This window comes from Scatophagus argus, chromosome 2 (genome assembly GCF_020382885.2).
Source record: "Scatophagus argus isolate fScaArg1 chromosome 2, fScaArg1.pri, whole genome shotgun sequence".
Classification (NCBI taxonomy): domain Eukaryota; kingdom Metazoa; phylum Chordata; class Actinopteri; family Scatophagidae; genus Scatophagus; species Scatophagus argus.
Window position 1 is genome coordinate 5,376,692 of NC_058494.1, and position 25,190 is coordinate 5,401,881.

The following is a 25,190-nucleotide window of genomic DNA, read 5'->3' on the forward strand; positions in this document are numbered from 1 at the left end:
TGGCGGCCAAATGTTCTTTTGTCTGTACCTTCCTCTTGTCACTTGGAGTTTTCTGTCCTTCACTCCCACAGACTCTTTGTTTTTGTGTTCTGTCCATCTTATTGCCCAATGTCCATGGATCTGGTCAGGGAAATGAAACGCTGTGCATCTTAAAATATTTATGTTCAGGAAGAAAATTCTCAAAATGATCATAATAATGTGAAGTGGTCAGAGTGAAGTACTGCATAGGCCAGAAATTTGTGTGCTACTAAGAAGTCAAAAGCCAGGACAGACAAAGACACTGGCTAACTGTTTTTGTTTCTTTGTTTCTATTTTCTAAGCTAAGCTAACATGCTGCTTCCTCCAGCTACATGTTAACAGTATCAAGTGTGGTATCAAACTCCATCGTAATATGTAACTCCAGGCAAAAAAACAAGAAACTGAACATACAGTACTGTTCCTTTAAATGTTTGACTCATACCTTCAGTCTGCTTACCAATATGATCCAGAACCCATTCCAGATCTCTTCCAACTTGTTCCTTTTGTGCACCGGCCGAATCGCAGATCCTTTATATGGGATCATTCACAGAGAGGCTCTTTTGGAGTTTCACTGACTTGCTCAAGGACACTTCAGCAGGATGGGTGCTTGCTGATGTACGCTTAAACCAGTGTCCTTGAGATGAAGGACAGACACTCTGACAGTCCCGCCTGTATTCCTTCTTGATTTGCCCCCATATCTTCCCAGTTCTTTACACTGAAAAGACTTCAGTAGTAATTCAATAAAAACATTTTTTTTTATAAAAGCTTGACATTTCACACAAGAGATTTTAAAACAGATGTCACACTGTCTTTCTGTAAGCCAAGATCGGAACATGTCTTTACTTCACCTCAGCTCGCATGTAGAAAATACATGAACAAATAGATATCTCAGCAAACATCGACTCTTCATTAGCTTCTGCTCCTTTTAAAACGAGTCATTGAAGTCCTCTTGTTACAGTGTCACTTTTCTTTAGAAGAAGGTTCATGGGACGTGTAGTCATGCTGCTGTTTGTTTAACAAAAAAACACTGGTATTTTTCCATTTAGTTTAGACCATATCTGATACTCAAGTGAGAAACTATAAATTCAAACAAATTTTCCAAGCAAGTTTCCAGTAAGTCTATTCAGCAGCTTCCTGCTGCGCACCTACATTTATTTCAGCATCGTGGCCTGCCGTCAGTCGGTAAGGTCGATCTTTTGGTCATATGCTAGAGACCCTACAAACAAACAGGAGTGTTCTCTGGCAGGTAATGCTGTAAAATTGGTGCATACATATGCACGCACTCACTGCAGCACACACATTAACGTATTAAAGGCCTGTTTGATTTAATTGTCTCATTTCACAGTCTAGTGGGCCAGACCAGGAACAAGCTAGCTACATACTGGCCGGTACAAGGGAAACCAAATGAAATGTGGATAATTATGGAAAGATATTTGTGGGTGTGTGTTGCCTGTATCTGGCAACCTGATAAGAGTCACTGAGGCATTATTAGCTGATAGGTTCACTAAACTCTTATGGGTCATACAATAGATTTAATTGTTAAAATAAAAACTCTCTTTGGACCTTTGTGACGATGGGATCAGGATTTATCTGGTGAGAAGCAGGGACTTTCAGAGAAGAGTCGGTCACTTTGATCTTTTGATCTGGTTTACCACACCTTCTTAATGTACAGGCCTACCTGTTTTGGTGTATGTTCTTAGAATATTGAGACTTTGAAGAGAATTCGATATGATGCTTACCTTTAAAGAGAGGTAGTAAGTGAGCAAGAAGAGAGGAGAGGAGGAGGAGGAAGGAGGAGGATGCAGCGCACAAAGCACCAGAGCAGCAGGTTGCTATAACAACAGCACCTTAGTGGTTCCATCTCTCACTCCCTCTCCCTCTCTGATCACCCTCTCATCGTTTGCTCCCCGCTGTCATTTGGCGCGCTATGCCTTTCCATCAAGCCACCTATCTCCTCCTCCTTCCTCCCTCCCCCACCTACCCCTTCTCTCCCTCACCTTCTCTCTCCTCCTCTTCATCTTCATGTCCTGTTACCTCCTCCACTCAAAGGAACAAGACCTTCTGCCTGACAAATAAATCCCTTCTTCCTCCTTGTTTGTGTGTGTGTGTGTGTGTCTTACCTTTGTCTCACGGTATCTTTGTCATTGTCTCTGTCTGTTGTGGGAACCAACAGAGGAACAGTCAGCAGGTGTTTATGTCAAAGCATACAGAGAGAGGGAGAGACGCAGGAGGGGGAACAAGCAGCGCTGTCTTCCTTTTACTCTCTCCTGTCTTTGCTCTTTTACATCCTCTAGTCCTTTTTGCTCCGATGCTCTTTTCCCGGTGCTATCACTAAGCACTCCAGCTTGATTAAACTACTTCAAAATTCTTTGTCTCTGACTCACGATATCTTCCTCTCTCTTCGCCTGGCTCTAATTCTTTCTCCGACACCTGCAAACACTCTCAATTCAGATATTTTATTGTCGTGATTGTCAAATGAATAAAAATATTGTCAGTTTCATTCACACCGCATGCCAGGTATATAACTGTTATTCAGAGGTGTAATTAGGTTAACAGTTGTGCTAAAAGGAACAAATGATTAATTAACTACAGTTAATATAAAATGTTTTGTTCATGCTCACAGTTTTGTCATTCTTCCTGTCAGTGTCCCTCAGGCTATGACATGCTGACTCATACAGTACTGAGCAGACAGAACCACAGTCCATCTTTCTCTTTCTGTCTGGGTGGATTTCTGTATTCAGTATTCTATCAAGAAGGTTAAACTCATCATGAATTTTTTTATTGGTGGGTGTGCATGCAAAACCTCTGTGTGTGTGTGTGTGTGTGTGTGTGTGTCTGTGTGTGCGTGCACATGCCTACATCTGTGGGAGGGTGCTATAGTTCACACCACCTGGATAATTATGGGAGTTTTTATAGGTGGGCTTTGAATGGCGAGTCTGTTATTATAAACATGAGTCACTAGTATTTAGGGAAAGCCTGTAACACACACACACGCACAAAAACACTCGTACACACACTAAACCAAGCCCACATGCAGGAGACTTGAATTATTTAAAGCCATTGATTGCAGGACCACACACACAAATGCACAGGGTTGATGAAGCCATGTCGTGACAGTGGAGATGTGTGTTTTCCTGTGTTTTTCCTCAGTTGTTTCTTTAATGGCTACACAAGCAAAAGATTTCAAGTCACATACACACTGTAGTTTTGGCTGTCAATACTAATAGTGTTTATCATGCCATAAAGATAATTAGGCTGACTGTCAGTCATAGTGGAGAACAGAAGGGGAAGCCAACCTGACAGCCCCACCCCACACATACACACATTCACACACCAGTAGACCAAGAAAGTCAAAAAGGGTTCTGTGTGTGTGTGTGTGTTTTGTCTTGTGGTGCGTGTGGTTTTGTGATATGGTGTACATGTACGTGCACGCATCTTCCAGCTCGAGTGGGTCCACCTCAGGGTCAGAATACAATCTGAATATGTTTTGTCTGTTGTTCCATCTGAATAACAAAGAGCTAAGTGTGCATTTGCACACATACATGTATCACTGGTGCTTTCTTTGTGTGTGTGTCTGTGTGTGTGACATTTTTTTACAAAATATTTTAGAGTTTCTCAACTCCATTTGTCACAGAAGATTGTTTGAAATGTAAATCTGCAGGATGCTTGTGTGTGTGTGACCTGCTCCAATCAGTGTGCACTTGCGGGGCTGTGCATTTGTTGTGCAAATGTGTGTGTAAATGGACTAAGAGAAATAAGATTGGAGGGAGGTTTTAGTGTGAAGGGTTCAGACAGATAGCACCAAAGAAAACAGATGCTTTCATAATATTATCCCATGTATTATCTCTGCTTTTTTGTAAATTTACATTATCTACTTTCATTATTATTTAATTTCACTTCCTCTAAAAAGTAAGCCTCATTTGAGAATATTTAAAGATGTTTTATTGATGGATAATATTAACTATAATAAAATCATTTTAGCTGTAAATGAGCAGCCTAAACTGTCATCAAATACTCTTCTTTGATGGCCTCTGAAGGATAGAAAAATAGACTTTAACTGGGATACGTTTAGAGAAAATGATTGAAGAATACTTGAAGTTAAATGCAGTGCTATGCCGATGACTTTTAACTGTGATCAGCTTTTTGTATGGATCCTAAACTTTGGCTTGGATTTGGGTCACAACACAAAATTTGCACCCTGGGAACCTTTCATAAATGAGGTCCCTGCTTCCCATCCGTCATTTTAATAGCATCTACTATTTCTCTGCCAACTTCATTAAGGTTTGAAATTAACAGGAGTTAGGAGTAAAATTGAGATCGAGAGTTTATTAAATTGCTCAGAAATTGCACAGAAAAATGAAAATACAGTATTTGCATGCTGGTTGTAAATCATTTTGTTCAGGCGTCACTGTACCCCTCCATACGCAACTACACAACTGCTCTCCATTGTAACAAAGTAGTGCTGTAGTTGTTCATACCACCATCTGAGGACTTGTAGAGGGACATTCATAAAGCCAAGCATTGGTAAATGTATAATTACTGCACTGAACCCTGTGTCATCAATTGAACAGAATTGTTAGCTGTAACTGTAAAGCTAGACCCTTGCTGGTGATTAAGTTGCAGTTTTCTAAATGCCCTGTTTTTGTGTCAGTGGGAGGTTTCTGTTTTTCATATGTATCCATTCAGAGTGTTGAGTGATGGATAACACCTGTATAGTGTAGCTAAAATTTCAATATCCCACTTGTCTCTTGTGTCTGTGTCTGTCTGTTTGCTGTCTCTTTACCTTTTCTCCAATCCAGGTGTATAATAGTGATTACCTTAACTGCCAGCCGACATTTGTTAGGGCACTCTCTTCATCCCGTTTGTGCCGTGACGGGGGCAGTGAGATTAATAAATTGAGTTTACTGTGCTGCCTGCAGTAAGGATAAGAATGGACTGTGGGTTTAGATGGGGCAGCTCATCCACCCATTGTGTGCTCTGTGTCAGACGTCATTATTACATGATCCTTATTTCTGCCAGATTGAATCCATTCTGAAAGTACAATTGATTTGTGTTAGTTTCGATTGTCAGCACACCTCTTGCATTTTTATGACAGTTCTTGATTTGTGTAGAGAGGACGCAGCCTGTCAACATATTGATTTGGTATCTCATGTTGTTTCCATTTAAGTACCCTGAAGACCACAGAAAAGTTTTCATATTGCTAACATGTCCCGTCTCTGGTGCTTCTCCAGTCCTAATCCATTTTCTTTTTCCTGTTTGTTACAGCTGCAGGAGACTGTAAAAAGGAAATTGGACAGTGCACGATCGCCCCTCAACGGAGAACAGAATGGCATCTGTGACGGAGGCAGCTACTCACCCACTACTAAACGAGTACGGAAGGAGGGCTCCGGGGGGTTGGACTCACTAACAGGTCTCCCTAACAACAACAATAACAACAATGTACCGCCCATCTCTCCACTGCATCACCAAATGGACATTAAGCCCATACTTGGCGGGCCCAACACTTCCACAGGGAACAACACTACAAACAGCAACGGCAACCATGTAGGCCAGGCGTCAGATGAGCTTGGGAAGAACGGTGGCAGCCACCTCCCGGACATGAAGTTAAACGGTTCGCTGGACCTGGAAGACAGCTTCAGCCTCCTAAAAGACCTGAAACAGGAGCCACTGGATGATGGAGGTGGGATGGAGTCCTCTGATCCCCAGTCGCTTTCCAATCAGAACAAACTGTTTTCTGACATCAACCTCAATGACCAGGAGTGGCAGGAGCTGATCGATGAGCTGGCCAACACTGTGCCAGAGGACGATATGCACGACCTCTTCAATGAGGACTTTGAGGACAAGAAGGAGGCAGAGTTTGGCAGGCCAGCAAACAATCAGACACCAGGCCCACAGGAAGCAGCTGGGAATACGACGGCACCTGGAGGGGGGGCAGCGCCAACAGCGGCCCTGCCTCCTCCTCCTCAGCCTCCACAGGGAGTGCCACAGGTTCCCATGGGCTCACCGCAGGTCAGTACAAAGAAGGTCAATATGGGGTGTTTAACCTCTGTCTTTGCCCTAAGACCAGGTGATTCAGTCACATATTTATATTTGCTTGATGTGTTTTTTAAAGGCAGAACTGCAGTACATCATACATAGTGTGTACCTGTCTTGGAGTACCAATTTAAATGCTTAACTGCTTTCAGTTGTAACAGACAGAATACATCTGAATGGCAGAACAGAAAAACAAGTATAATATGTATTTAAAGTACAAATGGCCATTTTTGATTCCTGATACAACGATGACAGGTGATGAGTAGGAATTGCGATTACTTATTCTGCTTTTTTGTTCCGCTTTCTTCAGGAATCAGATCGTTTGAACTGATTTTATATTGTAACTGATTCTTATGTGGAGCAAGAAACAAACATACATGCTGCGTTGAGGTTAGAATATACAAGTATTGATGTTAACCGCAACATTTAAAATTTTTAATTGATAATATCATGTAAATAATCCAGTGCATATGATGTTAATCATTTGTTCATCAATTCATCTGGTTGCATTTTCACTATTCATTGTAAAAGTATTTAACTAATCTGCTGGAAAATCTCATAAATCTGGCCTCTTTATACTGTAGAATGATACAAATATTTTGGCAATTCATGGCACAAGACTGGAGAAAGCAGAGAAAAAGAGTTCTTGTATTCCCTTTTGCTGAAAAGGTAGAAAATCTACAAAAGTTAGAATGCACTGCACCACACCGGATGTACTGTAAGCAGTAGTAGGTGTTACATAGTTTTGGCTCATCTGTTTTAAAACAGGAAATGGTATGGCAGCCAGCTGGTAACAAGCAATTTTGTATTACATCTAAAATACAGTGCAATAAAATATGATTCACACACAATAAAACAAAATTAAAGTAAATACTTTTTTAAATTTGACTGATAGAATAATTTTGTTTATTTATGTTTTTCAAATTTTCTCTTAAATTCAACATAATATCATTATTATATCTATTATATATAGAATTCGCTTGGCCACAGTAATGTACGTGTAGTGAAAATCTGATCAGGACATCCCTTGCTGGAGTTATGGTAGCCATCGGCCCAAAGTATTAAGCAGAAAGCTTTAGAGATGTTGATAGTCATATTTTTGAACTCCATACCAGCTGCTCTCCCTGTTTCCAATCTTTATTCTAAGCTAAACTAAACTCCACATGGCATTGTGTTGAACTATTCATTTAAGAGCAGTATTTTTTGTGTTTGCTCTCCTTTCCTCAGGTCCGACCATCTTCATCAGGCCCTCAGTTTGCCACCACTGCCAATGGAACGCCTCCACAGCAACCTTTGCAGCAGTCTCCAGCTGTTGCCATGGCATCAGGTTCCCCATTGCACAACTGTGTGGCTCGCTCCCCTCAGACCCCAACCCAGGCTCAGACGCAAGCAGTGTCCAGGCCTGGGAATGGGTACATGATGAACCCAGGTCCAGGAGTCAGTCAGGCTGGCACAGGACCCGGCGCAACTGGGGTAGCCCCTGGAGGTCAGCCTGTAGGGCCAGTGACACCTGAACTTTCTCCAGCAGAGCAGCTAAAAGCAATGGCTCAGCAACGTGCTAAACTGTTGCAGCAGAAGCAGCAGCAGCAGCAACAAGCAGCTAATTGGTCCCCTGCAGGGCCTCCAACCAGCCCCTATAACTCTGGTCCCTTTAACCAAGACAAACCCAACAGCCCCATGATGTACCCACCGCAAGCCTTTAACACACCACAGGGCCCTCTAGTGGCTGGGATGGCCCCCAACAATGGGCCTAAGGCCCCCATGAACAACTACCTCCCTCACAACCACATGGGCATGATGGGCCAACAACAGCCAAACAGCATTAGCCAGAATGCCCTGTCCAAACAGCAGCAGCAACAGCAGCAGCAAACAGCAGCCATGTTGTCCTACAACAACACCAAACCACTGAGTCACTTCAGTGGTAGTGGGGTTGATCACATAGGCCAGAGGATGACTCCACCCATGGGAGGGAACAATCAGGTCAAGAACCCCATGATGCCTCCCTACATGGGTGGTGGGGGAGGTGGCAGCCAGGGCACGGGGCCAGGACAGACCCAGGGGCCAATCCCGGGACAGACAGCCCACCTGAGTGAGGAGCAGAAGAGGATGTTGCTGATGAAGCAGAAAGTGTTGAACCAGAACATGCCCTACAGCGCCATGCAGCCTCATGGACAGGTAAGGGAACTGTCTGGTGCTCTCCATTGACATTTTTGATCAATGTGGCTTGGCAAAGTTTTTTGCATTGCTGCTTCCTGTGTTGGTCCAGGGGAAACATATCCTTGATCTGCAGTTTGTCTGTAGTTTAAACCCTTTTTCTAGAGTCATTCTTCAGATGAAAACAGACTGCACTTAGAGTATGAGTGCCATGTTTCAGAGTGATGGTGTTACAGAACACTCAACCCATGACCTCAGGAGAACAATGAAACACTCTGCAGCTTTTGCTTTTAAATTCTTGAGTTCAGTTGAGCTTTATTTTCACGTTTTTACTTTACAACTACAGAGTTATTTTAAAAGCTGTTGGTCCACTGGAGGTTTCCTATGAAATGTGTTGATAGACACACAGAACACCCTATTGCACGGATTAAAAAATAAAATTGCAATCGATGTAAACACTGGACGCGATAGATTATGAAAACTGGATTGGTGTTTTCTAAAACCTCCCAGAGGTGAAGCCACGGAAGGCAAAATGGCGGTAGTCGCCCCAGCAACAAGCCAGGGCCTGGAATAGGCATAGGAAAATGGCCTGTCGAGAGTGTATTGATGCCTCTGCAACACTAGCAGCACTGATAGCCTCCCCCCACTTCTCCTTCCCCACACACACACAAGCGCATGCACTCACACACCATGCCAAACACCAACGCTAAACGGCTCCTTAGCTCATATCCCCAATCTGTCACAGCTGACTGATGGCTGAGATTGGACCACTAAGCCAAGCTAGCTGCTGTCATTACCGAAAGCCCACCTCGGGCAGTTTGTTTCCCGAGCCCAGTGACCAGCACAACCCACTCTGAACGCTCCAGTGGTTCAGCCAGGTGTCAGGTGTCTTTAATAATCCACCGGACGGAGGATGTTAAGGAAGTGTGGGTGGACTATACTTCAACAAATAAACACCTACACAAGTAAAACCACACACTCCTCGTAGTGTTTCTCATTATCTCAGGGTCGTTGTGTTTTCGTCAGTAGAATGCTGTCTCCCTCTACCTTTATCTCTCTGTCTCCCTTGTGCTCATGATATGACTACAGTCAGTCAATCACCTCCTCCTCCTGCTTCACCTCCTCCTCTCTGGTGATCTGTGTGTCTTCTGTCCTGCTCCTCCTTCCTCCCTATCTCCTCCCTCTCCTTCTCCTTCTGCCAGAGACACTCAGCACCAATAAAGGAGCAGATTTATTAATATGGGGCCTTTGTGGCTGCTGCCTGGAGGGCTGTGTGTTTGTGTGTGTAAGTGAGTGCGCATGAGTCCGTGCGTGCACATGTATGTATGTTTGTGTGTGTTTCATAGATTTGAGGCAGGAGGGGGGGTCCAAGGGGGGAGGAGAGATTTATTTGAGTGAGCAGAGGAGAATTGGAGATGGGGAAGAGAGAGGAGAGGGATGTGCCGAGAAGAAAAAGAACGACTTAAAGGAGAAAGGCAAATGCAGAAAGAGAGAGAGATTTATTGTGGAGTGAGGATGGAGCATATTAAAAAGAAAGTCAAGAGTCTGGAAAGGGAGAAATAAGTGAGCAATGCAGAATGGAGTGTCTGAAATGCAAAACACTTACTGCTCCAAATGCATCTAGCCCATTTGTACTGACTGTAATTAATAAGTGAGTTTATTTTTAGAGAAGTCACACAGGACTCAAATAACATGAGCACATCAACAATAAAACATACAACAGAAATTACAGTGTGCTTCTCTTCAAGTGTTTTGTCATAATGATCATTTATAAGGGTGGAAGTGGGTTGAGATGAGCTTCACATCAATATTTACGTGATGTTGACAACTAGTGGGGGCACTTGAAGGGGAGTTCCACCCATTTTCTCATTGGGAATGCTAACTCTTTTTTTCTGTCCTCTTTTGCTCAGAAAGAGCTTTGTCAAGTCTGAGAAAATGACCCTAATGATGTCATAATGATCTTGTCCGGGTTATCTTGACTTGTGATTAGAAATTTTGCCACTAAAAGTCTGTGTGTAAAATTTGAAAGACAACCAGATGGGGAGAGCATGATAAAAATGATCAGATTGCATCATGGGAAAGTAGTTGGATTGAGTGTTTTTGGAGGTTGATCATATGAGGGCCGAGAGGTCAGGGTATCTTTTGCAGCATTAATACTGGTGATATATTTTGGTGATATATCTATAACTATAAATAACTCAGCTTTATTCAAGTGCAATATGAAAAATCTTTAGGGTACTGCATTAATGGAAAATGATTTTAACACTCAAGTAACTTATAAGCACTATTAGAGAGGTGGGTCATATTTGAGTGAAAGCAACTGGCAGTATTTGTCAGCCTTAAAAGAGGTCTTGGCAATCAGCTCCTTAATATTAGAGTTTTCAGACCATCTGTGCCCAAATTGGAGGTGCACTAAACAAAAAGCTGCAAAATTCTTCAGGATGTCAAGGTGAGAAATCTTGAAAATAATGACAGCTTGGCAGCATATGCCAAACAGGAACAGACCGACAGGAAAACTGTAACTCCTTTTCCCCCACGTTAGATTTTAATTTCTTGTCCTGGTTGAGGTACTAAACAGACATTCCCTTCAAAGAAAATTTAGGGAGCAAGCAATGCTCTGTCACAACAGCAAGCCTATAGAAAGCTCATGATTCAGTGACAGTCCCTGACTGTTTTAGCAAACTTGTTAGCCTGTTGGAGTCTTCCTGTCATTGTGTTTTGAGAACAACTTTTATCACTTCATTCTTTATGTTCTCTTGCAATCCTCGTACCTTCGTCTCAACTCATTTCCTATTCTGAAACTAAAAGATGAAAAATTTCCATGATGATTTTTAAATTATGCACTCCAGCATTTTAATGCACCCACATGCAGTGAACCAGTATCAGATTTATTAATCAATTGTAATTATTTTATTTCTGTAATTTTTTTTTTCCCCTCACTGGTCAGGTAATACAAGCCAAATAACAAACTATAAATATAAGAAAGGTATAGTTAGACTGGATGCAGTCCTAACTATACCTTTCATGCTACCTTTCATGATATGCAAAAGCAAATATGCATATCAAAAAATGGATCTGCACTCCTTCAGTAGTTAAGATGTAAGTTAGGAAGGAGATGCACAAATGTAGACATCGAGCTGACACGGCCTTGTTTGTGCATGTGCCTTGTGAAGCCGTAATGGAAGGAGAAGCCGAGAAGCAAAAGCCGATGATCTGTAAGGTTCTTGCCACACATCGAAGGCATAACCCTGAAGATTATGCATAACATCTTTATAGTAAGATTTACTTTTCAATTACATTCACTGCTACATTATGAGCATTATTTTTCACTGTTGACATGACTAAAGTCAGCAACAGACCTCACTGACAAAACACTCATTGGCTTTGGCCTCTGGATCCAAAGCATTCTGATTCGTTCGCCTTTCGACGAGCTATCGTGTTGTCAATAGGGCTGTAAATTGCTTAGCCTATTTCCAATTTTGTCCATTCGCAATAAAAAAAGATACACTATTTATGGTTGGATGGTTGGACATTAAACATTTCCTGTTGACTTCTTTTGAACTGTTTTACGTCACATCAGTTTGTAGATCTTTGTCTTTTTAATTAACACTCTGCTGTTATACCAGATGGCGTAATTGTGTCATCAGACGTCTGCATCTTAAGTTATCAGAAAAACAAGCTGAGCTAACATTAGCGTCTCGTCTTGCATCCCCACGGACGTCCCATGTCCATCAAATAGCATTGGAGAGACACTGATTTTTAATGTGGAACTACTCCGGTCTCGATATTAAGGTTTGACTGAGGCAAGTAACTCTGTGTTAAGGCAGTAATAAGTGTGTTGTCTAATGCAGATTTTCCAGGTGAACTTCATGTGTGAATTACCACACCACACCACATTTTGACCAGGACTGATGTGAAAAATCTGATATCACAAAATATCTCATACACTCACACACAAGAGAAATTGGAAAAGTTTTGAGAAATTACATGGGCATATATCGTAAGCAGACCGCTCTTGCATTTATTCTGGGCAGCACATTTTGTACTCATGTATAGGGTGGACTTCATATACCTGAATATATAGATATAGATATATTTGTGTGTGTGTGTTGGTTCATAGACAAAGCCTTGGTTGAACTGTCCAGGTATTCAGTGCCTGCCAGGTATTCTGTGCCTGCTAAATCTGTTGAATGAATGTCAAACTGGATTCATACACTGCTGGATAGGTGATAGGTTATAATATGTATAGGTATGTTTTATTTGTTTTATTTCTTGTTGTGCAGTAATTACTGCTGATGTGTTGACATCCCCTGAGACACCCATGGTAATGGTGTTTTGTGTTAGGGTGAAATGATGCTAGCTGTGTTTTGATTCAGTTTTCTTTGTCTGCATTCACGAATGTGAACATTAGCCTTTGGCTTTGTGTGTGTGTGTGTGTGTGTGTGTGTGTGTGTGTGTGTGTGTGTGTGTGCATCTGTGTGTGTGTGTGTGTGTGTGTGTGTGTGTGTGTGTGTGCGCATCTGTGTGTGTTGTCTCACAGGTGGTGCTCAAACACTGTCTCTGTGCTCCGTCCTCTCCCTCTCTGTGTGTGTAGGCTAATCCAGTTAGCAGCTGCTAGGGGAAACTTCAGCCTCGCTCCTCAAAAGCTCGTTAGTCAAGCTGTAATTGTTGCTCCCTCGCTTTGCATATCGCCGTGACGCTAATTTATGCTCGTTGTCGCGGTTACTGTCACCACGGTGGTGGATGTCTCAGTGGAAGCAGCAAGTGGGCGAGCAGAGGTGCATGCATGAAAGATGTTTTGTGTGGTTTGTCTGTGTGTGCCGGATGATGCGGTCCCTTCACTGTGTGTGTGTGTGTGTGAGAGAGAGAGAAAGAGAGAATAATTGTGAGACAGATGTGGCTTGCTGCACAAGCGAGCATGCAGCTGTGTGAAACTAGCAGCATGGGGGCGGGTCTCTGGGGTTATCTGAGTGATGATTGGATGGGATGGATTGGCGGGCGATGGCCTCAAAGGAGGGCTTCTGGTGTCATCCTCATGACTGGGGTGGGAGGTTTCGTTGTAAGTGTGTGTGATTATGTGTGTGTGTGTGTGTGTGTGTGTGTGTGTGTGTGTGTGTGTGTGGAGATTGTGCTTGAGATCATGGAATCATACACCGACTGCAGTGCACTAACCAGTGCTAATAGCCCTACGAGTCACGACAAACACCCTGCCCCCCCATTGTACACACACACACTCAACAAATAAACAGGGTTTGACAAACACCCACAGCCCCTCCTGCTTTAAACCTTCTTAACCCCTCAGTCTTTTCAGAGGTGAAGCTTCTCTCATCATCCTCTCTCCTCTTTTTCTTTCCTTTCTCATCCTCTTCTACTCAGAACCCTGACCTCCACAAGGCCTCAGAGGCTGCAGACTCACAGACACAGAGCCAGCTTCCCTTTGGGTGTCTCACATGCCCTGAACTATAACCCTTACCAATTCATTGCAATGATATTGTTGGAGCCCCATTTAGCTTTTAACAGATGCTCTGTATCAGTATGGTTTATAATGGAACGTCCTGAGGCTTGCATCACATAAGAGAGTCAGTGAATGAGAGTGACATCTCTTCCTATATGAAATTCAAACTAATTCAAACTGTTGTTCAAATATAAAATCAAAAAGCCAATTACTTATCCAAATTTAAAATTCAGTATCAAAATGTGTAACCTGTGATCTGTACTCTAGCAAAAGTCTCTCCTGTGTGTGTATGTGTGTCACAGAAAAAAAATATAAATAAATAAAATTAAAAAAAAAATATATATATATAATATTTAAACTGCATCTTTTTTTTTACATAAATACATTGTTATTGTATTTGTTATTGGTACTAATTTAATTTCCACTTACTTATTTGTTATATTTTTGACAAATTCATTTTTTTAACTGTGAAATATGTTGATGTAACCAAACACAAAACGGATGCAGGCAAGAGGCAAAGAGGGTATTGAGAGGAGGAGGAGAAGGAGGAGGAGAGAACGGGGGACACAAGTGCCTCACACCAAGTAATTTCTCTCTCTCTCTCTCTCTGTCCTCCATCCATCCCCATCAGCAGAAGATATTACCTTCCCTCCTCCCTCCCTCCCTCTCTCACATACACGCATTTCGCTCACTCTTGTACCCCCCCCCCACACACACTCTCTCTCTCTCTCTCTGAGTCACACACACACAAGTGAATACTGCTCATTCTCTCACTCCTCCATTTCTCTCTCTCTCTCTCTCTCAGGCACACGTGTCAGGGCTTGAGCTGAGCTGCTCTCAGATCCTGTAGAGAGGCTCTGAAGATGAGGGTGGGTGGGGGGGCAGGTTGTGAAGGGGTGTTCGGGTGGGGTGGAGGGGGCAGGGTGGAGCCTGCCATGTTCTGGTGTGTATTTGCACTCTCTTTCTCTCTCTCTCTCTCTCTCTCTCTCTCTCTCTCTCTCTCTCTCTCTCTGCTGTCCATTTTTCATATCTTTTCTCTTTGCTTCCTCTTTCCTTTCCTTTGCTTTCCCAACCCTTGACTCCAACCTAATCCTTCCTCCCTCGATCTCCTCCTTGTCTCCTTAACCAGTCTGCTTCTCCTATGCTTAAAGTGAGCTGTTAGTGCCGAGCTGCGCTTCACTTCTCCCAATCAATAATATGTGTGTGTGTATTTGTGTCCATCACTGCTCGTGTATGTTCTTTACATGTATATGAAAGTGTGTGTATATGTATGTGCATGTATCTGGTACAACAGTGTGTGTATATATATAATGTTAGTCGTGTAAGATTGTATACACGCATGTGTGTATGATCCACAGAAAGCATGGATGATAGTGAGTGTATGCAAATGTATCTAGATAAAGCCAGGCTATGTGTGTATTTATATATCTATATGTGTGTTTATGTGTGTGTGTGTTTGTGTGTGAGGAATCAGCAGCAGCAGGAGGGAAAATAATTCCCAGGGTTCTCTGACTCCCCACCCCACAACACAACACACACATCTCAACAAAGCTGTTTGGTTCGCCCCGACAGTGCCAGAGCAAACACACCGAGACAGACCATCTCCACCCATTCGACACGCCCTGGGGGTGTGAATACAGGGTTGGAGAGGAAATATCAATACTCACCTCCACCAACAGGCTGCTTTTTCAGAGGAATGTCACTGTAAGGGGGTGTGTTTATTATCTGTGTGTTTGTGTGTGTGTCTGTAATCAAGCCCTCTCTAATATTAACCTCATCTGCGATCTTGACCTGCAGGCCCCTCTGTGTGGGAGACCAGTCATGACACAGTGTGTCTGCAGGCACATGGTGACTGAGTGTATGTGACTTTAAATGTGTGCATATGTAGAAGAGCAATCATAGCCAAGTGTGTGTGTGTGTGCGTGCATGTATGTGTGTGCGCATGGGGGGGTGGGGGGATGGATCATTTTTATGCTGTGTCTGTGGGCCAAAGGAAGGGAGATGCAGTCAGAAGGCTGCATACTAAACAGACTGCTGTCACCCCGCCAGCACCTCACACACACAGGCACACACATACACACTCAGAGACATAAACATAAATACATGCTTGGTCGCACTACCTCTTAAATACACACTCACAAACAGTCCGCACACACACACACACACACACACACACATACACGCACACACTCCTCATGCCAGCTCAAACTTTGGCTGGCTTGCACGGCTGCCGATTGCCATGGCAACCATTGCCCACATTACCTTGCAGCCCAAATCAATGGCAGCTCCAAGATGAGGGTAGGCAGGGGTAGTGAGTGAGTGTGTGTGTGTGTGTGTGTGTGTGTGTGTGTGTGTGTGTGTGAGTGAGAGTGTGTACATGTGACAGCCTGTCTCTGTCCAAATGTTCCAGGCTATAAGCAGGTTGTACTTGTGTATAGTTTAGTGATAAATATGGCATAAGGCTCAGCTGCAGATTGCATTAACAGCACACTATCAGTGTTGTGCAAATTGGATATAAGCCTAGAATAAACAGAATACAATTTTTGGGACATGTTGAGAGAAATGGAAGGAAAACATTTGGCTAGTAGAAAGAGTCTGAGGTCAGTCCATTAATTTTGATTAATAATTTGTTTGTCCCAACTTGCTAATCACCTTGTTTGTGTTGATGACTCTAAATGTGGCCACCATGCCAAGTGGCCCACACACACAAAGACAAACGCGTGGGACGACGCAGATGTGACCCCGCCCTTGTGCCCAAAATGTACCCCATCTGCTCAATCTGACACACACACACACACACACACACACACACTCACTGCCACTTATGATGAACACAACTCATCATTGTTTAGCAACATGCTCCAGCAGGTACACACGCTAAACAAAAGCAGCCAGTCTTGTAAAGTCACACGGTTCACCTACGTGTGTCTGTCTGGGTATTCTGCATTCACACCCCCACTTCACCCCTCCTCACCCATCCACACCTCTATTGCTCTTCCACTCCTCATCACTCCTCTGTGTGGGCTGAAAGAAGGAGGGAAGGAACGAAGCAGGAAAAACCGAAACAGAGAGGGCAGACAGAGGGAGGTGCAGGAAGGCTCTTTGAGGATTAGGTTGAGAATTTTTACTCTGTTTTACAGAGGAGAAAGGATGTGGTGGTGGTGGAGGGGGTAGATTGACTCCTTGGAGCAATTTACCTCAAACGGCTCCGACACAGCTAATCCGCTCTTAAAGGAGCCTAATCCAACAGTCTTGTACCTGATACAGAGAAAAGAGAGGAGGGAGAGTGGCAGGAGGAAGACAGGAAAACTGAGAGAAAAGCGATGGAGGGTGTGGGAGAGCATACAGGGAGAGAGCTGTGTGTGTGTGTGTGTGTGTTAAACTGTGCGAATACTGCAAACAAAATCAAATTTGCCATGTTCAGACAGGCAAAATTGTAAATTTGCGATCAAACAGCACTGCCAGATTGATTTCCAACACTGCACAAGCTGGAGAGCCAAAGTCGTCAAAACAAACTCCTTCTCCCCACAGTTATCCACCCTTGTCTGCTGTTCAGAAGTGTCAGTCAGAGGTAGTCCTTTGGCCTGCTTGATTCTAGTTTACTTCTTGTTGAAGTATCGTTGAAGTTTGAGAGGCTTGAGTCACATTTGCTGCTGAAGATGACTCGAAAGATCCTTTGCTTGCTGTTAACATCAACATCTTACATTAGCTGTAGGTATACTGGCATTTTCTGGCAGCACTGCTGGCAAAGAAAATGACAGTTTTTAAGAGCTCATTTAATTCCCTTGTGTATCGTCTATACTGGGACAGAAAGTGACAGAAATCATGATGTTTGAGATGAGAGCATGCTGAGTAATAACAGGGAAGGTGTCAGTCATACATTTCTTTTTATTGATAACATCTTTCAAGAGTTAAGAAAAAACAGTAAATGCACCAGTATGCTAAAACCTAAGTGCTTGTCAAATTGGTTTTTGTCTCTTCACAGAACTGTTTGTGTCCCTTTTTTGTATGTTCCAACAAATGCATCTCATTGCCTTTCATGACGAACTGTCTGAAAATGTCCGCTGTTATTCCCATTTGAACAATTCATCGCACATCAGCTATCTTTATCTCTTTATTTATTTATTATAAACTTTACTAAAGTAAACTTAAGGCATATCCCTGCCTTAAGTCTTTTACTGGTTGTTGTTGCACACAGAGACTGATGATAGATAGCTGGTGACCATGACATTGCCATGTACTGAATACTGCCATCTGATTTCTCTCACATCCAGTGGAAACAAGTCCAGTGAACAATATGCTCCTCCTAGAAGTTAAAGTTGATAATGTTTATCCTTTGATGTATGAAGCTATACAGAAATGCTGTACAGAACTCTAGTGTATATGCAGAGAAGCTGTCCCACCCTTAACCTTGCAATATTAGGCTACAAGTGAAGCCTCATCTTTCATGAGCGAATGACTCACAGGCTACTAAGAAATACTAACTTTCAGTTAGAAAGCCTATTAGCTCAGTTGCTAATGGGAGAATAATTTCATTTTCAATTTATTCAAAAGATGAACAGTATGTGTGCCTCAACTCCTGTCTGTTAACTGTCTAAAAATAATGTGTTCTTTCAGTGGAGCAGTTTATGCTGTGGCTTAGGAGGTTAAATAAAAAGCATATGGTGCAACACAGCTGATAAACTACAACAGTTTCATTTGATGGAAAAAGAAAAATGTGTGGTAAAGATGCTTTTCCATTGATCCACTGCACTGTAGAGTTGCTTAAAGAAGCAGGTAATACAGTGCTGAACATGATATAATGGAGCAAGTAAAAAGTGCAGTTAGATGTTTGGAAATTTTGACAGACTGAAATAGAGAGATAGTGACAGGGAGAGAGAGGGAAAGGAGTGAGAGCTGGATGATTAGATGGTAAAACAGAAGGAATGAATGGGCTGAGTGACATGGAGGAATTGTGAGTCATATGTTAGTAGGGCAACATGGCATGGAGAAGTGGGCTGCACTGGTAAAAGCGACGCATATGACAGCATAGGAAGACAGACTCATGGCAGACATGTTGTTTTAGGGCCGGGAAGATACAAGGTAAGGAGCGACACGGATCACATGATGCTCATGTGAGAGAGAGAACAAAGCAGCAGCACAGAGACACAGAAACCAAGAGTAACCTACATACAACTGTCCAAATAGTTAAGAGCGACAGCAGTGTGGGAGGAGAGCAGGAGGGACCGAGTCGTGATTGAGGAGATGGAGACAGTTGGGAGCCCTGGTCTCTCATTAGAGCTCTGAGGCAGGCCGTGGATCCAGAAACACATACACACACTCTGTGAAAACACACCTCGGTGTGTACACTTGGCTTATGTCTCTTTCCAGAGATTTGTTTCATGGTGTTAAGAATGAGTATTTGTTTCTAGTGTATTTCGCTCCTTCCCCTTTCTTCCTCCGTCCCCCATGCTGTGTTCTCTGTCTTACTCTCTTTCTCCCCACCCCCCCAGCTTCTCTCCCTCTCCTGTGTGCTGTGTATTTCAAAAAAATAAAAGAAGCCAAATAAACTTGAACCCCAAGAAGGTGATTGATGGTTGCGTAAAGCTCTCTCTCTCCATCTCTTTCCTTTTCCCTCCGTCTTTATTCCCACACTCCCTACCCTCCCTCTCCTCTCTCCCGCTGGCACCATGACTTCCTCTCATACACACACACATACACTGTTTGTATGGTTTGATGAATTATTTGGATCTACAGACGACTATGCTTGTGTAAGTCATTTTTATATGCTGAAAATTTTTGCTACCAAATGCACAATCATTTCAGATGTTTCTGATAAAAAAAAAAATCACTCGTGGTTGGTTAATTATCTGCAACATTCGCACATAAATAAGGGTTTTGCAACCCTTGATCACTGCAGAGTTTCATTTAATTCACAGGACATGATATATCTGAACTGAACATAAAGTTAATTAGTAGAAACTAAAGGCAATAACAGCAGTGAACACGCTGTTTGATTATCACATGATCTCAGAGATCAGAAAATACTTTTTTAGTATGATGAAAAAACATCACTGTCAATGGCCAGTGCTGGTGTATAGCAGGAATAAAAGTAAAGTGAAAAGACATTTACAGCTTCATAATGAGAATGTGACATTACCTATAATCTCTGCAATTTTAGGACATTCAGATATTATTCACAGATCTGTAGGCTGAAGTTTGGGATTTACTATTTTGTTTGTACCTTAGGACAGAAATTTGTTTCTGTATTCTGTTTACAACCATTATCACTAATGTATCATCTCCAGCTCCAAGATCAGACTCACCTGTTCCCAGCATGACCTTAGTTGTCTTATCGCAATAGGTCATATCGGATAAGATAAACCGTATCCCTGAGGGGAAATTAAACTACTACAACAGCAACAAACAGATATGTAGTTTAGGCTGAAAGAGTGTAGTGAGCGTAAAAAAGTAAACTGACTTAACAGATGCTAAGATGTTCTTCTATGTATTTCTGCACAAGGGTTCCTATGGTTTTCACTTGCATTAATTCTCAGAATCAGAATCAGAATTCCTTTATTTATCCCTGAGGGGAAATTCTTTCTTGTACAGACATTGCACTTGCAGTTTTGCCGACCAAGAAAGAAAGTGAAAGATATAAAAATAGGATAAACAACACGATAAGAATAAATCTAAAAAATACAGGTATTTACATGTGTAGTATAGATCTAAAAATACAGTTATTTACATGTGTACATATATACATTGTATATATAAAAGTATGTGTGTCCGTCACAGTGCAGGGTTTGATCGCGACAGGCAGGAATGATTTCCTGTGTCGCTCTGTGGTGCATCATGGGAGTAAGAGTCTGTTGCTGAATGACCTCCTGTAGCTGATCAGCACATTGTGGAGAGGATGAGAGGGAAAGTCCAGTATCGTCCTTATTTTGGACAACATTCTCCTCTCAGACACCACTGTCAGAGAGTCCAGTTCTTCTCCCACAACATGGCTGGCCTTCTTAATGATTCTATTGAGTCTGTTAATGTCCCTCACCCTCAGGCAGCTGCCCCAGCAGGCAACAGCGTATGTGATGGCACTGGACACCACCAACTCGTAGAACATCCTCAGCATCGTCCTGCAGATGTTGAAGGACCTCAGCCCCTCAGGAAATAGAGGCGTCTCTGGCCCTTTCTGTAAACTTACACATTTAGACATTTGTCAGTGTAATTGAGCTAATATTAAAAAGTGTGTGTATTTAATTCAAACTTAAAAGTCAATAACACATCTGTGGTACACCTACAAAGGTGATATCACTTGTTGGACATCACTAGAGCTCTCCTCAGGACTGTGTGGGTACATAGGGATGGGGCTTATTGTTCTTATACTGTTAGCCTTGTTATACCATTAACACCCAGGACAGCTCACGGGTTCAAGTTATATTATATGCTGCAAAATTATTTATTGATTCTGCCATTTTATTGATAATTACCAATAAGTAGTTCCGTCCGTCACAACAGTTAGCCATCTGTGTTGACACATTTCTAGGCTAACAGATTAGCGTGCTCTATGGTGTCTTGTTATTCTAGTCAAGGTCAACAAACACATCTGTCTGCATGTACTGTACCTCTCCATGAGTTGTATGTGTGTGACTGCTGCCGTGGAGGGAGACAGTGTTATCAGGCGTGGCACAGGACACCTATCAGGGGTCCTATTGTCTCTTCTGCCATGATAAGACACGGAAAGAAAGAAAGATGGAAGAAGGGGTGGACTAACAAGGACAAACAGTGTGACGTTGAAGATCACTGTTTTGACACAAATGCACATCTGAACAAATAACCCACTCACATCCCAAAAAGAGCAGAATTTAGACAGCTGTCATTGTATGCTAAAATAACAGTTTCATTTTGTATTTGTGGTGGCACTGAGACTATTTGGTTGTACAGTATATTCACAGACCCCTCTAAGAGGAATACCCAAACAGATTACTCCAAACCAGAGGTCTGTGCACAAGTGAGTTGCATGAGTTTGTATGTGTGTGTGTGTTTATTTATTTTAGCTCCCCCATCTGTTGTTTCTCAGTGTTATTTTGTTATTTCTCAAGCTTCCCAACATCCCATCCAATTGCACAAATAAACACACACACACACCCTTACCAGGAAAGATACGCTGTCACACTAATTCCGGGACACATTCATACACACCCACATGTTATAACTTCACAGACACACACAGATAGAGAGAGAGAGTCGGCGATTTATTTATTCAGCTATATGAAATAATAGCTCACTTATACAGACACGTCAGTCTGCTGAAATATCTCCCTTTTTCAAAATAACTCAAGAAAATTTCTGACATTTTAAACAACTAGATTTAAATTCCTCCTCTGAGGTCACCAAACTGTTCAGTGAAGTGGTCCTGGTTTCCCTCTTCACTTACACTACATCAATATCAAGTGTTGTCTTACTCCATAGTTTGCACTTGAATTCAGTTTATGGATGTGAGTAGAAGCTGTGTTGAGATGTGAAAGCAGCTTTGACTTGAAGCAAGTCTACAGTCACATGATTTGGCTGCACCTGTGACGAGCATAAAGCATGTGATCTGTGGTGCTGCCATCCTGAAGACAGTGAGACAGTTTGAGGAAAGAGATCTCTCTTTGCTCATATATTCTCCGACCTTCATTTTGTTGAAGGTAAGCACTAAAACCCATTGTCATTCTCCTTATCCTTCCTTTTTCCCCTATGCCGTCCCGTGCCTCGCTCCTTCCCCCTTCCCATCCGACTCTCCCTTATTGTAGTTTTTGCGCAATAAGGCAGAAAATCTGCTTACCCTACACACAGCAATGTTTGCCAGTCTCACACAAAGTTCAAACTGCTTGGGAAAGCACAGCTTTACCTGTGCCATCAACAGCAAACCTGTGTGTGTACTTGCGCGAGTGTGTATATACTCTATGTGCACACACATTCTCTCCCCTGGCTCTGTGTGTGTGTGTGTGTGCACGGGTGGGCTCGAGCATTTGTGCATGCATACAGTAAACACAAGCTGTACATGTTTGTGTGCCTATGTGGCCCTGCCTCAGTGTTTACAAGGACAGGCTTCTTGTGCCTCGAGGGCAGACACCTTCATGTGGGAACAAGTCGATGGACTATTAACACCTTTTGCAGAGGATAAGATTTGTTAATTGACAGTTCAGCACGGTTAATTTCTTTTTGGAACACAGCGTTCCATTGCATAAAGTAGTGCCAAGCCATCGCTCAAGCTTCTATTATTATTTATTTTTTGGGTAAAATTGAAAACAGTCTAGGTATCATGCTGGGATGTAATGCAAAAAAACTGTAGACACAGTACATTGTGTGTACATAACGCATTTTTGTTTTTTTACACATAGTGAATATTTTTTAAGTTTAAAGCTCTTTTTTTTAGGCAGAAGACTGCATTTATTGATAGTAGTGAAATGTCTTTGTTATTTTGGATCAGTAAAGTGTTCGTTTTACTGCAGCCTTGTTTCAGACAGGATAAGTCACTTGCACTTGTATTGAAAAATATAATCGCTCTTTTACTGCTTAAAATCTTCTCATAGGCTGTGTTTTGTTTCCATAGTGTTCTTTTGAACAACTCAGTTTTGTTGAAGTGATGATAATTAACTTGCTAGCCGTGGTATGACAGTGGCAGGTATGTGATGCGACGTAATCATGTGGTGGATTCTTACTCAGGTGGTAAAACAGCAATTATGGTCACACTGTATGCTCTCCGTGTGAACACTGAGTGTGTGTGTGTGTGTGTGCTGTGAAGGGTACTGAACTTGATGGGGAAAAAGGCAGAGCTACACAGCCCACTCCTGCAGTGATGGAAAGTAACTAAGTACATTTACCCAAATACTGTACTGAAGAAGTCAGATAGTGAGTGCTCTCCCTCTGGTTGTTGGCAAAGTGCGTAATACTTGCTTTACATCCTTAAATTCATGTATGGTTATGTAGGCTCATCCACAGCAGCACTGTCCACTGTTATACAACCTGCTTCTGCTCAGCAGTATCCAGCTAGATGATAATAGACTACAGATCATGCTGACAATATCATTTCAGAAGGCTATTTCTGGGTGGTAGAGGTTATATGTTTCTGTTTTGAGAGGGACCACACACACACACACGCACGCACACACACACACACACACACACATAGGCAGAGCTACCATCAGTCTTCAGTAGCCATTTTGACACCTTGGCTCTTGGCTGACTGCGATTTTGCATCACACACAAGGGCATTTGGGTCTGTTTTGGCCCGTTTTGGACACTGTCATCACAGAAATACACACACACTTGCACGCATGTATCACAATGTCATCCTTAAAGACCTTAAATAGAAATGTTGCAGTAGCAGCTGCTGACCAGGTGTCACATGGTAGGAGAATGTGCACACATACACACACAAAAACACACACAGTGAAATGAAATAGACACCAAATGTGGTTTAACATCATTTAGCGTCACATCTGCGTATAGACAGTAACCACGATATCTATGTTTGGTACCCATGAGAATTGAGTCATTCCGCCTTGATTATTGATCAACACACCAGGAGTGTGTTCAGACTGCCTGAACTCTTTGAAGAATTTGGCAACCCTTGTTGGTGACAGCCCTTTTCCCTAAATATGTGAAAGTCTTTAGTAGTTTTTGATTGGTCACAGCCCATGAACATATAGTTGGTAGTAGTGAGCAGCACGGCGTTAAAACAAAATGGTAATCTTTTGGACCATTTGATATCTCTAGGTCAGGCACGATCTGCTCACCTCTGCATCTTTATTGGCCCGCTGATTGCTGGATGTAGATGGAAAGAAATAAATCATTCAAGTGTGTGTCCGACAGTTATTTCAGAGTCACTGCTCACCGGACCAGTGGTTTGCCACTAACACATCTATTTGTTTTCCTACTCCATTTCACCTTGACATGGACGGCAGGCATGGCTTTATGACATTGTGTGTGTGTGTGTGTGTGTGTGTGTCTTTCAAAAGGCAAGCTGGTATATGTTTCTCCCTCTCTTGTGGAAAGCAATCTCCCAGGTTGAGCTCATAAATCAAGGTGGGGGATGGAAATGGGGATGAAAATTGTGTGTGTGTATGTGTGTGGGTGCGGGTGTCCACGTGCACGTGAGCGTCGATGTGAGTCTTTCACCGAGCTCATACCTGTTGTTAGTGGGAGTGTGTGCATCTCCTCAGATGTATTTGCTTTGCTTGACGTCACCATGCTGCCAGCCTCTTCGTCGATGACGTGACTGATCTCTCTCATTCCATCCTGCATGGCCTTCAATTTCCTCCTCTTGGTGGGATTAGGCCACAGGGCGCCCCATTGGAAATGAATAGCGATTTAGGAGACTAATGAGCTGTAATGGACAATGTGCCCTCAGAGCACCAGTAATGCAGTCACTCATAATACAAACTCCTCCCATTCCCCTCCGAAGTGTAAGATGAGAGGAACCTGTGGTGTGTGTGAGAGAAACAGGGAACAAAGTCTGGTTTTGCTGGCGACAAGTTCAGTGAGGTGACCTGCCTGCGTCATC

At 42.7% G+C, this 25,190-nt stretch overlaps 1 protein-coding gene across 1 annotated transcript in view; it reads left to right on the plus strand.

Annotated features, from left to right (window-relative positions):
• Positions 1 to 25,190, plus strand: part of maml3 (mastermind-like transcriptional coactivator 3) — a 98,793-nt gene that overhangs the window by 41,264 nt on the left and 32,339 nt on the right. Inside the window, exons 2-3 of the mRNA XM_046403199.1 lie at positions 5,284 to 6,027; positions 7,279 to 8,226. Of these exons, the coding sequence (XP_046259155.1) occupies positions 5,284 to 6,027; positions 7,279 to 8,226 (1,692 nt within the window). The remainder of the gene's footprint in view (positions 1 to 5,283; positions 6,028 to 7,278; positions 8,227 to 25,190) is intronic.